Genomic DNA, 16,261 nt, shown 5'->3' with positions numbered 1-16,261 from the left:
TATGTAATATTTAATATATAAGTCGGTTATCATAAAATACATTTTAGTTATTATTAGTTGTATCTCCAAAAATAATGTTATTTAAGACTTGAAGTGTTTACCAATTATTAAGATATCTTTTTTAGACCACCATTATCTTGTCTGAGAATTAAAATTACAATCTACAAAGTGGTGCAATGAAAGTTATATGATTAGAATACAGAAATTTTCAATAATAAACCCAAATCTCGGATTTTCTAGCCTAAAATCCATAATCCGAAATCCAGAATTGGCAGATTTTCGAAGAATCCGGATTTCATTCCCATCACTAATAGGGATACTACATATTCTTTCCATCGGTCAGCTATTTTTTCTTCTTCAATTGGTATATTTTTATCTTTGTATATGCACATTTTGTTTTTCTCATTCTGAAATATGTCTTGATTATTTTGTAAACTTTATTATACATGTTATTTTTCATCATGGTCTTTACTTCTAACCAACTCATGTTGTCTACAAAACTTGAATAGTATGTCACCTATATCATTTCTTTTCCCTAATCCATAATTTCCAACTGATCCTTCACCAATGATCGCATTAAAGTCACCTATTGAGATGAGATTATCCTTTGATTTGTTAATTATAAGAGTTCTTATATATCTTCGTAAACTTTTTCAACTTCCTCAATATCGTCTTTTGATGTGGGAATATATGTTAGTAGTATTATCGTATCATTTAGCTACAAATAACTAATTTTTATTTTCGTTTGAATAACAGCAGTCATTACGCTCATAATGATAATTTATACTCTAGCAAAGCTTGCAAACACCACAAGGTATGGCCAAGGAAAATGCAGCGGATTGCCAGAAAACCCGAGTCCGGCAACGGAGATTCTTCTGTACTGCCGTGCCACCGGTTATCATCGTCATGGAAACAGCGCGCTGAGCCCGGAAGAACACTGTTTGTACACGGGTTGGGTTGTGAAATAAATTGTGACAAGGTCTTCAATATGTTCTGCCTGTACGGCAATGTGACGGCTGTGAAGGTAATGAAAGATAAACAAGTTCTCGTCGAGCTAAACGACGTCGAGGCTGCCGAACGTTGCGTATCCAACCTGCACTTGTTGCCGTTAGGTCAGAAGACCAAAATAAAAGTCAAGTAAGAGATGCAATTTTAAAAATTCAGATCGTAACAGTCTCCGTGTAAGGGTATTCTATTTAAATACAGATCCTGATCCTTGCCATCTACTTAAAAAAATAATAAAATATTACACAAAAAAAAAACCATACATTTTTTGATCCTCGGAAACTTACGCACAGTAGTAAAGTCAGTCAAGTCAATTTCTAAGCGTTTTTTTTTTTTTTTTTTTTGGAATTGGAATATGAGATTTGACATCTAATGAATTTTTTCTTAATATCGACAATACGTGCACTTCTATAATTACCATTAACTGGCAGCGTCGCATATCTATCGGATATTTATTATTATTTAATCGGATATTTCAGATATTCTAAACATTCTTATATATACGACCAAGGGTTGGTAACCAAATTGTCGGACGGAACACCAGCACAGAAAAATTATACTTCCAGCAAATTAAATAGATTTTCGAGCAAATCAAAGTTTGTGAATGAGCGTCGAATCGCAGCTCCGTCGAAAGTAAGTTTATGCATATATTATAACGCTTAAATAGATGTAGTAATGATGTTTTTAAAGAACGATTAGTAGTTACTTCAATTAGCTTTTTTTTTTTATGTTATGTTATTGTTTATGTTTATTTTTATGTTATAATTAAAGTTTAAATTCCGAAGACATGTTACAGAATTAAATATTTTACCTTTTATTATATTCATTGATCGAATTACAAATATAACCAAAAATACGATAAATACGTAAATAAATTATATTAGTAAGTAAACCCTCACTCCTTTCCCAGGATGAGTTCTAAATATATCACTGTGTTGATGTATAGATGTAACATACTATTATAATGAAATCAATTAAAACTCTCTTATAGATTTTGCATTTCTTCAACGCACCGATGGACATTTGCGGCTCAAACATTCGTAGGGCAGTGATAAAAGCCCTCGGTTGCAAGGACGCGGTCCGGTCAATAACGATTTGTTAGTCATTCTACGGAGAACTTCGATTTCACGCATGAGAAATATAAGCGATGGTTTTAATGATTTCTTTCTTTACAGTGCCCCAAAAGCTACCTAATGCTAAATGTTCGACGGGCTTTTTAGAAATGAAAAGCGTCGACTTGGCGGCTAAAGCTTTATTATTGTTGAACCATATGAAGTTAGAATCGTCGAGTATGTTATTGCAATTGCGCTGTATTATTATTACGACCTAGTATAACGTTATGTAACGTTGTGGGTCGCTCTGTTGTACAACGTGTATAACTCAACAGAGGTGTGTATATGTGTTGCAGGATCCAGATTCCCATTCCTGTTGAAATTGTGCTTTTCAAAATGGTCAGAGATGCGGCAGAAGTCCGAGAACTCGACAACCCTTGTTTTCAACACCACGCCGCGCACTCCTAGGTTGTTCCACAGATCTGAGCACGGTGTATGCTCGGCAGAATTCACTGTATCACGGATAACCCGAGCGACCGACGACGGTTGCCCCTGGACCCTATGGGATTTGAGGGAACGTGTGACGGAGGCCATTGACCCCGACACCGTAATCCCCATAGATAACGAATGTGACCTTAATGGTCAGGTGGGCACGTTACAAGACCCACCGTTAGTATTGGCAGGACGGTCAGTTGACGCGTAAACATTCGATGAAGATTTCCTTTTTAATCATCCCGTTTGCAATATATTTCAATAAATTATTTGAAAATATAATAAAATATACATTTAGAATGTGTTGTACTTTCATTTTGTCCTTATTAAATATCACATCGTACATATTACATCACGATTATGGGAACGTCACATTGATCGAATTATTGTTTTATTGAGTTAATAATACATAAGTAATTGAGTCCGTGTATTTTTTTTCAGTTCACCAATTCGTATTGCTGCATGGTTTAAATTAAACGTTGCATAATGGAATCAGACAAGTATTTCCTCGGTTCGGCAAGTTTGACGTCTCAACACAAAGCTGTAAAAGTGTTAACAAATTGAATAAAATTATATAAATATTTACGTACTTAATCGGGGGGCGTGGCAGAAAACTTGGTGCCCCTGTTAATACTGTATTCTAACAGCTAACTAATTTTGCCAACACCTGTACTAAAATTTTCATATAGTTCCTCAAAGCGGTCCTTTTCATGACCAATCTCTGTTAATGCCTCGACTTTTACAATGTTAACGTAAAATATCGAAGGTTTCTCAATATATAAAAGCGAGCTAATTGCTATCTTATGCTTGGAAATATAATGTGGTGTTTTGTGTTTGCAAAAGACGAAACGGAACGAAACTAGTATCCGTCCAAGAATCCCGGAAATCAATCTAATTATTAAAGTATCTAACGCACTTTATGGAAGTGCAATATTTGCTAGTCTGGACTTAGTCATAGGTCTATATGACATTCAGCCATACAAATAACATTGAAATCCTAACCATAGAAATCAAAAAAAGTTACTAAAACATTCGTTGGTTTAATGTCCATAATCTACCACAAGGTGCATGTATTTCATTCGGAAGCTACATTTTTGCAACTATATCGAAGAGCAACATGTTAACATACAACATTTTTAAAAAAGTGTGTGGTTTTTACATATTAAATGCGTGCGCTTTTAACCTATTGAATGTGTGTGGATTTAACCTACCGAAAGTGTGCGGTTTTAGGAATCGACGCATAGCATGTAATTTATATATATAAAAAAGGATATCTGTATGTTTGTATTTTAAACATTCCTAAACGGCTTAAACGATTGCGCCGAAATTTGTTACAGAGAAATATTAGACCGATGGAAAAAAGATAGGCTAAATTAAAAAGTGATAAGTTCAACCCCGAGCAGTGCTCAAACAGACATTTTGAGATTTTCAATGAATATTTTTGTTTATTGATGGTTGCCATTAGTTTCAATAATAATAATAATTAGTGCAAAAGAAGTTATTTATTATCCTTGATTATGTTATTATTATTTTTTATTATTTTTTTTGAACAAGTTGACTTGCTTTTGCTATGACCATCAACAAAGCACAAAAGCAATCGTTATAAGTGTGCAAGCTGAATTTGGAAAATCCTTGCTTCTCACATAGACCGCTGTATGTGGCATACTCAAGCATCGGAAAACTTTCCGATTTATTTGTTTACGCACCAAAACGAACCTCATAATATATAATACATAAATCATAGATCATAAAGTCACCTGCGCTAAATAAATAAATAAATAAATAAAATAAAATTCTCTACCCTATGCTAGAGGGTATCCAGTGTTATGATCCATGGTGGAACGCCATTTCACGTTATGATCCTTTATTATCAAATTTAATTATTTTATTGTATATAAATAATACAGATTGTAAATACTTTACTTTATCAAATAAGAAAAATAAAAATAATCGATGAAAAGAAAAAGAATGAAAAAAAATAATCATAAAGACATTGATAGGACAATAATGTCCTCTCTTTTTTTTAGGCCAAGGGGGGGGGTAGACCCATAAACCTCTCTCTGGCTCCGCCACTGACTGTATCTATAATTTAAAACAATACATTTATAAGAAAATATTCTTGAACATATTGTATTGTTTGGTTTTTACCATCATTTAATTTGAACGAAACTGATTTTATATGAAGTAGTTCACAAAACCAATATTTTTTGCAATAAAGCAGCCTTATTCCATATTATTCCATACCTTTTGAAAATTTTCATCTGTTTTTAATTCTTCAAAACTTCTTGTAGTTACTTTAACAATTTGACTTACTCATATTTGCTAATTTAAAGTTTAATTTATACGCACTTCACATTATCAGGTCAAAACATAAATTCAAATTGCAAAATTTCAAAAGTTATCGGCCAACTAAATAACTTATAAATTCTTGTTAGCCATTAACTTTTATTTAGTACTTATTTCAAAGTTCTAGGTTAAAACAGGTGGGCCAACATCACAACTTCAAAAGCTTATACCTTATCCATAAACTGTCCTGAGCTTTTGAGTCTTGTTAGCAACATAGCCCCCCCCCCCCCCGGTTAATATTAGTCATAATACATTATTTCATAATGCATCAGGTGAATAAAATTTAGCTACCTGTCGCCTATTTATAGAATTTTACAATGTTGAAACGAACATCTGTCTGATTCTTATTTATTTTTTGATAACAGTTGCAATTTAAAAAAATTATTATTTGTTCATTAATTGTATACCAATACTTATTTCTCACCTTTATTATTTATATACCTATATAATCTTTGCTCTAGTGGGCGTAATTACCAATAAATAAATAAATAGAACAATGTGAAAAACCAAATCATTAATATTTTAATACAACAATTTGGGTTTTGGCGTTGTATGTCCACGGCTCTAGATCCGCAATTCAATATGCTTATATGTAAATCGTGTGATTGCACTGCGCCGTCTAAAGTCCGTTGTATCGAATGATTTATTCTTCAAGCCCAAATTGCGAGACAGTCACTCGTTGCAATGTTACAAGTATGACGCATGAAGTATTTCTAAGTGAAATCAACCATTGATTTTCCGGAAACTTGTTACATTGACCACGCGCACTAATTAATTCTATATTTTAATTTTTTTCGTGTGTAAGAGGTATTATTATTATTTTATTAGGTTCTGAAGGAATAACGTCTCCGTTCCAGCCGCAATAACAATACTACATTTATAAATATATTTCGTTGGCACTAATAACACCAGTTCGTGTAACCCACCACCGTTTTAATTAATCAAAAAAATAGTAAAAAAAAACATAACATAAAATGTTCAAATACAATAATTCTTTTAAGATGCACGCTGTCGTAACGGTCCGCACTGGTTGGTCTATCAGTGGTATTCAATAAGTGCTACTTGTCACTTCGGAGGATGAGCGCTCAATCTGAATGATTGGTAGTCAATACCAACGCCGATTTGGGTCTCATTTGGAAACCGTCAATTTTCAGTAAATCGCTAAATCGAAAAAAAACACGATAATCGCATAGTATGAATTATATAATGATCGGTTCCGGGATGATTTATAATCGTTGCATGCAATTATATGAATTAACCATTACATGTACAACAACCAATTAACTTAAACGCGACGCACTCACCCTTCTAAATGTTCTGAATTGATGCTTGAAGTGTGCACTTTGCAAACGCGGTCAGTAGACGACGGCAAGAGTCGAGATGAATCGACGATTATGTCTTCGGAACCCACGTTCATCACCACATAGTATGATTCAGCTCCCGGCAGCGTTCTGTACAAAACGTCGTCAATAACGTTATAAACGTTCATAAATTTTTTCAATTGCCAAATATATTATTAACATAAAACATTTAATTCGATCATTATGCGAATAGTGGTTATAGATTTTGCAAAATAATAATAAATCGTTAAATTTAAACGTTATAATATTTAAAGATTATCCGTCCTACAACTGTGCAATTCAATGTCACGTCATCATTTATCGGACCAATTGCGCCTAAAACAAAATTTGTATTTTAAGGTATTTATACCAATAGCACTGCATATATTTTAGGTTAGTATATTAATTGCACTGCATAGGTAATGTAAAATATATATAGAACGCAATTGTTTTGTCGATCCTTAAATGTTTAAAGCCTAATTGGTATATGAAAAGGTAATTTTAAGCGTAATTGGGAAAGTCCTCATTTATCATATCAGAACCTATCGAATTTTGAAGATGAAAAATTAATTCGGTTCATCATTGTTCCATTGTTCATAAATTTCAGAAAATAAACCACTTTTTAAATATATTATTTAAATTTTTAGATCATGTAATAAATATTTAATATTCTTATATGATTTATAAATACATAAATGTAACTGAAATATTATTAATTTCATATATCTGTATTAAATATGTACTGAAGCCTATAGGGCGTTGTTTATATTATATAAATACAAAATAAATAAAATCATATGTTGGTGAATGCATCTGTCTAAACACCTGATGTATATGTCACGAAAGTAAAATTATATATTTTGAATGGGAAAATACCTTTAAAGTAGTGATGGATCGACCTTATTTTCATCGAATTCGAATCGAACATTGTTAAAGTATTACGATCCTGAATCCAACCGAACTTATAACTATTCAAACAAACCCGAATCGAACTATTAAAATTTTTATTGAACTAAAATTTGAACTCATCATTTTTAATAATTATTAATTAATATCCAATACTATTATTTCTGATTAAGTGTCTAAAAATATGGAGTAAAAACAACATTTAGGTTTTTCCTTTTAAATATTCCAAAAATAGATTTGCCGTTTTGATCATATCGTATAATCATACATCATATGAATTAAAAAATCTGTAGTTATATTACCTATAGATATTTACAAAAATAAAAGCATGTATCAAAATGGAATTATTTAATTTAATTTTATCATACCTAATCGTAATAGTACAAAAAAAATCATAAAATAATATATTCTAGGGTTGATACCTTTAAAGTAACTGGCGTACGAATTATTTTCCAATTGAAAATTGATTTTGTGAATTTTCAATTAACTTGTATTTTATTATATTTCAATTTACTGGATATGATTTTTGCCCGAATTACTGCCTATCCTCTCCCCTAGATTGATTTCTAACTACACCATGGCACCCCATTATTTCGACACCGTAACAGGAAAATATATTACTGCAGTAATATGAGTTTTGCATGTGAAATCTCATTGTAAAAAACGATTTTTTTTTTTTTTTTTAAATGGCTACACGCAGTTTCTTACAATTTTATCTACAATGCTATGTAACTGTTCCGATCGATATTTCAAGGTTTCAACCGGGTCGGTTCTTGGACCGCATGGAATAGCATAAACAAGAGTCGATTAGATGGGAGATGATATTGGGATTGACCAACACTTGTGGACGTGAGGTGATTATAAGAATGGTGAACAAGGATTAGACGGGGGCAGAAGTAAATCGATCGTGGTATTTGTTACCTGGAGAACGCGTACACCCACTCGGATAAAACGTGTCCAACGAAAGCGCCTCGCTGCATGGTGCGAGTCTTCCTGAGAGAGGTCAACCGTTTGTAGACGGAGTAATGACTGCGCGGCTGTTCCTTCTGCTCGGCCAAGTTCAGTCTCCAGTAGTTGGGATTCACCGGTAACCACGTCTTGGGACCCGTGGTGAATCCCGCACTAACGTTCGCGTTCCACTGGAATGGAGTCCTTGGCGGGTCCCTGCTCAGTTGGCGGTAACCGTCCACCCCAGCGTTCAGGCCCCTCGGGTCCACTGTCTGATCCCACCGGACGTTGGTGTCCTCCATCCCTATCTCCTCGCCCATGTACGTGAACGCGGTGCCCGGTAACAGCAGGTTCAACATGTTCATCGCGTCCACCATCTCGGGGCCCATCCGGGCGGCGACGCGTGGGTTGTCGTGGTTCCCGATCTGGCGAAAAATCGATCGGACAATGAACGTTTAACGAACATGTTAACTGATGAACACGAGTTCCACCAGTTCAGCCCGCGGTACTAACCACCCAGTTCGGCCATCCGCCTGACGGCATGTTTTTTATCCATTCGAGCACTGCGTTGTTGAAGTCCGCGGCTTTCGAGTGGTCATTCAGCATGGTCAGCAGTCCGAAATTGAACGGCATATGTGCTCCCGGGTTGTTGACGTCACCGTAATATCTCATGGTGTTGCTGACGGTCGTGTACGCTTCGACGATCATAACCCTGTAGACACAATGTGACATGACATTTTGCGGGAAAAATAAACTATTGAATTCGAACCACATGGTTGGTAAAAAAAAAAGAGACCTCTTACGCACGATTGTGTGTTTGTCAAGGTTTTGAGAAAAAAAAGTACTAAGGCAGCCAAATAATATTATATTGCTACGTAGTACCATCGCAATAATTTCGAGGTCCTAGCCAAATGCAGTACGATTTCCTTTCACCTAAATATATCTTACTATTCTAACTTGACAAATTGTGGTCGCCCGAATTTATTTCAAGTGTGACGTCCAAGATAATTCTTATAACTGAATGTCCGCAACGACGGATCGGTTTCTACAATTAATTCGCAAAAAATACCAACTTATTACACCTGTACATATCTTTCGTACCTGGTTTTTCCGTCTTTTCGTTTGTATTCTTCCAGGACTTCTCTAAATTGACTTATCATATCGTACGTTTCGTTCAAATCCATCGTTTTAGTATGGATGTATTGTTCATATGTATTTTTCTCTTTTGAAGCAATCTCTTCCGGTTTTCTCTGTTCGTTCTGAAATTCTGGATCCTCAAACAAAAAAGGTACAGCGTCTACTCTATATCCATCAACGCCGAGATTTAACCAGAATCTCAAATTGTTCTGCGAAAAAAGAACTAATTATTAATTATTAATTCTACTTCATAACATTTAAAATGTATTTCTCCCGAAATATGCTCTACTTTATTACAAAGGTATTTTTATTATTATTTTTTTTTTTAAATGAAATAACGTTTACGTTATAAGTATATAAGTCAACGTAATAAGTTTACGTTGTTCTTATTTAATTACATCTACCTTTTTTGTGCGTTTGAATATCAAAAGGTGTGAATTATTTTTTGTACAAATGTTGGGCATTAATCTTATCTCTTTTTATTTTTCCACTATTGAATTATACAAATCTAAAAAATATTTGTCTTCAAAGCTTATTAATATTAGTGATTATATAACATTTCAAAACTATTATTCTTTTAACTAAAAATAATGATTTACCCATTGTCCATCAAATTATAAATATTTTGGAATAATAGAAGACTACAAAAAAAAAAAAGGAAAATAAATGAGAAACTTTGATTCTGAAACCTTTAGAATATATACATTTCTAAAAAATCATATCAATTTTACATTGATTAAATTTATAAATACCTGAAGTATTTACTGACAGTAAAATTTCATATTTCGAAAAGTTAACATTTCAAATTCCCTATTTATAAATAAATAGCCGAGTCGCTAAACAATTACTCAACGAAAACGATGTTTTCTTAGATATGACATTTATAGTATTTATATAGATTGTAAAACATTTTTTACCTTCATCTCTTCAACCAATTCTTTACTTCGGTAGTTCAAGTCCGGCTGTTTAGGGTCGAATTGATGTAAGTAATATTGATTACGTTTTTCACTCCACGTCCACGCTGAATTACTAAATAAACTTTGCTAAAAAATACACAAAGGAACATCATAGAATAAAATTTTTTTGCTATAAATATAAATATTCTATTTTATTCTTTATACATAGTATATACGCTATAGAATTAGTATGTATAATGTTTTAAATTAAACATTTTTCATACACTCAAAATATTTAATGAACCATTTGAACTATCTCATTGAATTATGTTTGTAAATTGTTAAGATAAAAATTAAAATAAATGATTCGTTATAAAGAGTAAAATACGTTTAATTTACAATTTAAAATAAGCAATGCCTGTATTAAAATTTATTACAAATACTATAGTATTTACCAATTTTAATATTTATACTGCTTTATTTTTTAATTATTTGTGTTTTAATAATAAAAATTTAATAAAAATTTTATAAGAAATTGATAATTTACCAAATCATTCTTGAACAATTTTTTTTTTAATATGATAGAACATATATTTTATTTTGGATCTTACCCAATTGTTTGGTGGTATTTTCAAACCGTTTTCATCAATTTTAGCATCTTTCCACACATAATAGTTTGTATACGGATCAATTTTTTGCTCTGATTTTTTAAACCATTCGTGTTCATCACTTGAATGATTAGGTACGAAATCCAAAATAATTTTTATGCCTACATAACAAATATTCGAATTAGCTTCGTTTGGATAACTAAGCATACTTACATTGTTATTATTGTTTTCATGCTTTTTTTTTTTTTTCACACAGCTTAGTAAATTTACTTCGGCTTTGGCAAATTGTTAAGATCAGATAAAGCAAACAAAAAAAAAGAGCCAATGGATATGATAAAACGAGCAATTGATTAGATAATAATACGTATTGTTTGAGATACTCAACACAATTCCAATTAGATTTTGTCCAATATTAGTAAGAGATTTTTATATTTACATTCTTTCAAGCAAGGAAATAAAATATAGGTATCTAACATATGACAAGAAATCTATTTTCAAAAGTTGTTTTGTGAATCCTTAGACAACAAGGCATTGGGATTTAAATTAATATGTTAATTAGAAGCGTCCGTTGTATAGATTATGTCATGAAAACGCAACAAACACTTTATGACAAGAATATGACAAAAGAAATCTCAGTATATATAATTACCCAATGACTTGAGTCTTTTATGCAACGAAATAAAATCATCTATCGTGCCGAACGTGCTGTCAATCTGGTTGAAATCAGATATGTCATAACCGAAATCTGCCATGGGTGATTTGAAAATAGGTGACAACCAAACGCAATCCACACCTATGTCTTTGAAGTGCTCAGCTTTTTCTTCGATCCCTGAGACACGCAACAGTGTAAATACAGTAAAAATACAATTCTTTTACCGTTACAGAAGACTATTATGTTCATAGGCGTGCGCAAACCTGTATTTCAGGGAGAGTCTACAATATTTTGGTCACAAACGAGTTGTGTCCTAAATACGGAGTTGTGTCCGGTGGATTTTTTTGAGTTTTATGAGTTGTGTCTCGTGGTTTATTTTGTGATACACGAGTTGTGTCCAATTGATGATTTTGGGTTACACGAATTATGTTCCAAAGAATAAAATGTACAGGAACATCTACATAAGTTGTATACACAATGTGATACATTTTCCAGTTACAATATTACACATAATATGTTATATAATGTTATATATTATAATATGTAGACAATCTTTTTCACAAGAATAAAATACGGCATGACTCATGACATCCATGAAATAAGTTGCAAATTTAAGAATTTCGGAATTATTTGAAACATTTTATGACATAAAATCAAACACAAATGAGTTTTCTACTTCATCTGGATTAAGAAATAGCAAACAAAAATGATCTTTAAAAATTTTCTTTCCGAAGGTTGATCGTTATATTTTGCTGATAACCTGATTTCTTGAATTTTTCGCCACCAACTTTGATCAAAAATGAAGTGAAAACCTTTAATTTCTATCGTTGACCACATATTGGCGATTGCAAAATTAATTGCTATTTCAAAATCTACAATAATACGTAACATATATCGACCTTAATCTCTGCACTATAGTAAAGTATAATATAAATAATAAAACATATTAAAAAATATATTTTTGTCGGGACACTATTCGTTAACTGCAAATATTTTTGGGCCTTAGGTACTTTAAAAATAAACGTTTATATACGAGTATATTTAATAAATTATTATTTATAAATATTTAAATAAACATTGTTTTTATTATTTATTTAATATTGTGGTGTATATATGTACCGATGAACACGTTTTCCTGCCTCATATATTTTTCTCAGATAGGTTAAATTATTTATGATCTATACTATTCTACTCAATTGTAACTGTTATATTATCATAATACATTTTTGCACGAAAATTTAGAAAATTTAGAATTATTTTTCTATTGTGAAACATCATTTACATTTTACCAAATATTTTTCAATATATTACATTTAATTTGAGCAAAATCCGCAAAAATAAGGACCCCTTCCTCTTAGACTTAGAATGTAGAGCCAAATTTACAACATTTAAACGGGTGCCCGTGTATAACCCTCCCCGTTCGCACGCCTATGGTTGTGTTTGTTGTAAAAGAATACCTCACCTTTAAGATCTCCTATCCCGGTGCCATTGAAATCCTTGAACGATCTCGGATATATCTGATAGATAACCGCTGTTTGCCACCAGTCCAGATCCTTTTTATCGTCGATGAATTCAAAATTTGTCATCGCATTCACGAAGTTTTCCGCCATACTCAACAGTAACAATACCACGCTGGGGAAAAAAATGATCAGTGAATAATCGGTGTGCGGTATCTACGACTTCATCAGAATTTTCTTGGTCGTTGTTCGACAATTGGTAGTACACCGCGAATATCGAAAAATAGCTTATTCAAGTCCACTGGCAAGTATTATTTTTCACATTTTGCTTGTCGACAATCATTTAAGTGGATTCGAAAACCTAAACAAGAACACTGCAGCGATAGCATTTGTTGGAGCAAAGTGAAGTGCCAAGATAAGCCAATAACAGTGGTTATATTGTGACACTCGGTCGGTATTATCGTTATTTGTTATATTGTTACCAGACCTAAATCCTACATTATTGTTGTCACTAATTATTGCGCCCCCACGGAATGATTCATTTACCGCTCAGTGAAAATAAAAATAAATAAAAAAACATTAACCTTTCGAATAGAACTTTGCGCTCGTATTCGTTCACAAATAGTATTCGCTAACGTAAATGTTATGAGCGTTTTATGAACCTTGTACTTCATATAGAGATAAAACTAAATAAAACTAAAAGTAATTAATTCGAGTATTTGAGAAGCCTATGATATAATAATGCTTTACACACGTCTAATTAAATCAAACGGGTATAGGAGTTATTAGCATAATTCGTAAGCATTAACGACAAGCATACGCGTACATCATTATTGATATTTTTGATAAGTACATTAACCATGGATGATCAAATGTTCCGTTTACCTGTTTGTTGCGGTACTTCCAACAATATAATAAACATCGAAATTATTTCTACATTATTTTATTACATTATTTTACATTACATTACTTCTACACGCCACGATCACTATAATACAAATGTACAAATGAATTGAAAAACAAACCGACGTGTATAATAATGTCCACAACACTCGGTGCGAAGTATTATCATAGCTACTTAGCACATCGTGACCAACTACGATTTCATCGATACGTTTTCCATTAGACTGTCAATAATGCAATAGGCCTGCGCGTACTTACTGTTCATGAACTTAATACACTGTTGTAGAAACATATGATATTAATTGATATGAATTTATTTATTTATTTGTTTATTAATTAACATGGGTTGGGGTCCGACCAGAAATGTGATAATAATGAAGAAATTACGCTCAACATTTTAATTACATTTATTGTTTTATTTATTAATTTTTTAACTATTTTGACGTTATATTTTTCCAACACTTTTCACGTTAACATGAATGTTTTACCATTACAGGCACTAAGCAGCAACGTGCGGTCCACTATTGTGTACGAGATTTTTTTGTACTGCGATTTATTATTCGAATTTGTATAATTTTTATTTTTCAAGTACTAATGTTTCCGTGTAATCCTACTGCTCCAAACATAACGTTGCATATGATAATACAGAAACGCCTATTAAAAAAGCACCTGGTGAGGTGTTCTTGGATCAAATTTAGACACGCTATATTTTAGATCCTGGCATTGCAGTTTCGTTGTCAGCGCGAAAAATATTTTATTTTACCTCACATAATACGCGTCATACTAACCAGCATGTCTCGACATACGAAGTTGATTTGATCATAATGGTGTTCAGCGGATTGATATCGATCCCGTTCCGACAAATCGCGAGTGCTGCAGATACCTTTACCGCGGATCACCGAAACCACTAGCTCGTCCACGTAAGGCGATATATTTTGTCAGCGTCTTTCGATGTCTTCTATGTGAACGCAAATGTGAACGTATACCGACCGAAAGCAATGGCATGACTATCATATACTACTGAGCGAACAAGGTCCAGTGGCGCAATAACGATGTTCTCGCATTTCGTATTTGTTCAACGGCACGCTTGCAGACGGGTAATGCATTGTACATGGTCAACACAAATCTCCCAAGGTGGTAGGGGAGATGAACTATACCGGCGAATATATTAATAAATTACTTGTTTGTAATTCGTCATTGGGTAATAATGTATTTACAATTTTTAGTTATTTTATTTATGTGATTGTTAATAATAAACGCCCGGGCGTGCCCTTATATGTGCTCAGTACAAACAATACAACAATGCTCAAAGTAAATATTTTAACCTAGTTGGACTATCATTGAAATCCGGTTGATAATTTTGGCGATAGGCTTTTATGTAGCATATTTTAATTAATTCCCATTTGAAAATTGCACATCATGTACCATAAAATATAATACAACCAAATATTAATAATAATTCTGCCATTCCTCGAAACACGCCACTGTGTATGGGTAGTAATAAATGTTTGCAAAACGTTCATAGCATAATGGTAAAACCTATTGCGTTGTTTATTCTTTGGAAATGTATCCACGTTTATTATATACTCTACATTCGCTAATGGGTGTAATAGGGCGTAAAAACAATGAACTATGCACATAATAAATTTCACAAAACTACGTTTAAGCATAAATCAATGTACACAATTAGCGATCTATTTAACCGAAAATATTTCGATGGTTTTGAATACAAAACTGAATTTATTATCACCTTACATTACCAGAACGAAGGACCATTAGGTCATGCAATGCTTACGAACTCAACATAATGCGCATAATTTGAAATCATTTGACAATTATTTTTTATTATTTCAGGCACATTCTCGACGAGGTCATATACATTGAAATTCTCGTTTAAAATATTTATGAATCACAATAATCAAAATTAACATTAATATTAAAATTTTAATATAGTTTAATCAAGTATATAATCATAAAATATAAATTACTAAATATAAATCAAAAATAACCCAATGATTACCTCTGAAATAATTATATTTAATCTAAAATCAAAATAAATAACTATTATTTTCAACACATCATAACACGTCTCTGGTTTGTAATTAATTGGTTGGTTGTACTATAAAAAAAATGTTTTAATATTGACACTGAATAAAATATAAAATAATTAAAATAAAGTAGAAAAATGGGAAATATACAGATATAGAGCGAGACATAGAAACGGTTTACTGACGTAGATGAATTATTCTTGTAAATATGAAGTCGATATTCCACTCACTTTGGAAAACATTCCGAGTGAGGGAATGACTAATGAATAAGCTTTAAAATAGTCTACATTACTATATCAGTTTAAGAACTTAATAATAATGTTATCAGATTGGTTAAACCAACTTTTACAATAAAAAAAGTATTATCTTAAAACTTTGATCAAATTAAATTAATATAAACAAAATACTTTTCGGTTAACTCTACCCCACCAAATTAATATTTCTACATTTTTCCATATTTTTAAAAGTCAA

At 32.2% G+C, this 16,261-nt stretch overlaps 2 protein-coding genes across 3 annotated transcripts; one reads left to right on the top strand and one right to left on the bottom strand.

Annotated features, from left to right (window-relative positions):
- The first annotated feature begins 829 nt into the window (after positions 1-829).
- Positions 830-2,760, top strand: LOC112684522 (heterogeneous nuclear ribonucleoprotein L-like). The gene is made up of 5 exons (XM_025556077.1): positions 830-1,137; positions 1,485-1,638; positions 1,997-2,102; positions 2,181-2,294; positions 2,414-2,760. Exons 1-5 carry the CDS (start codon positions 830-832, stop codon positions 2,758-2,760), a joined length of 1,029 nt encoding a protein of 342 aa, XP_025411862.1.
- Positions 2,761-5,758: 2,998 nt separating this feature from the next.
- LOC112684521 (maltase 2-like) lies at positions 5,759-14,851 on the bottom strand. Of its 2 annotated transcripts, none has more exons than XM_025556074.1 (10): positions 14,531-14,851; positions 12,845-13,014; positions 11,380-11,559; positions 10,734-10,891; positions 10,144-10,269; positions 9,191-9,435; positions 8,603-8,801; positions 8,063-8,514; positions 6,200-6,346; positions 5,759-6,056 (listed from the first exon to the last, which is right to left on the bottom strand). In XM_025556074.1, exons 1-10 carry the CDS (start codon positions 14,563-14,565, stop codon positions 5,981-5,983), a joined length of 1,788 nt encoding a protein of 595 aa, XP_025411859.1. In that variant the 5' UTR covers positions 14,566-14,851; the 3' UTR covers positions 5,759-5,980. The 2 variants fall into 2 exon arrangements, with proteins under 2 accessions (XP_025411859.1, XP_025411860.1); XM_025556075.1 differs by lacking the exon at positions 14,531-14,851 and adding an exon at positions 13,725-13,880.
- Between the last annotated feature and the right edge of the window lie 1,410 nt (positions 14,852-16,261).

The sequence above is a fragment of the Sipha flava genome, unplaced genomic scaffold (genome assembly GCF_003268045.1).
Source record: "Sipha flava isolate LNK unplaced genomic scaffold, YSA_version1 251_pilon_pilon, whole genome shotgun sequence".
In the NCBI taxonomy this organism is placed as follows: Eukaryota; Metazoa; Arthropoda; class Insecta; order Hemiptera; family Aphididae; genus Sipha; species Sipha flava.
The sequence above is the reverse complement of the archived record's forward strand: the minus strand, read 5'-3'. Positions and strand labels throughout refer to the sequence as shown.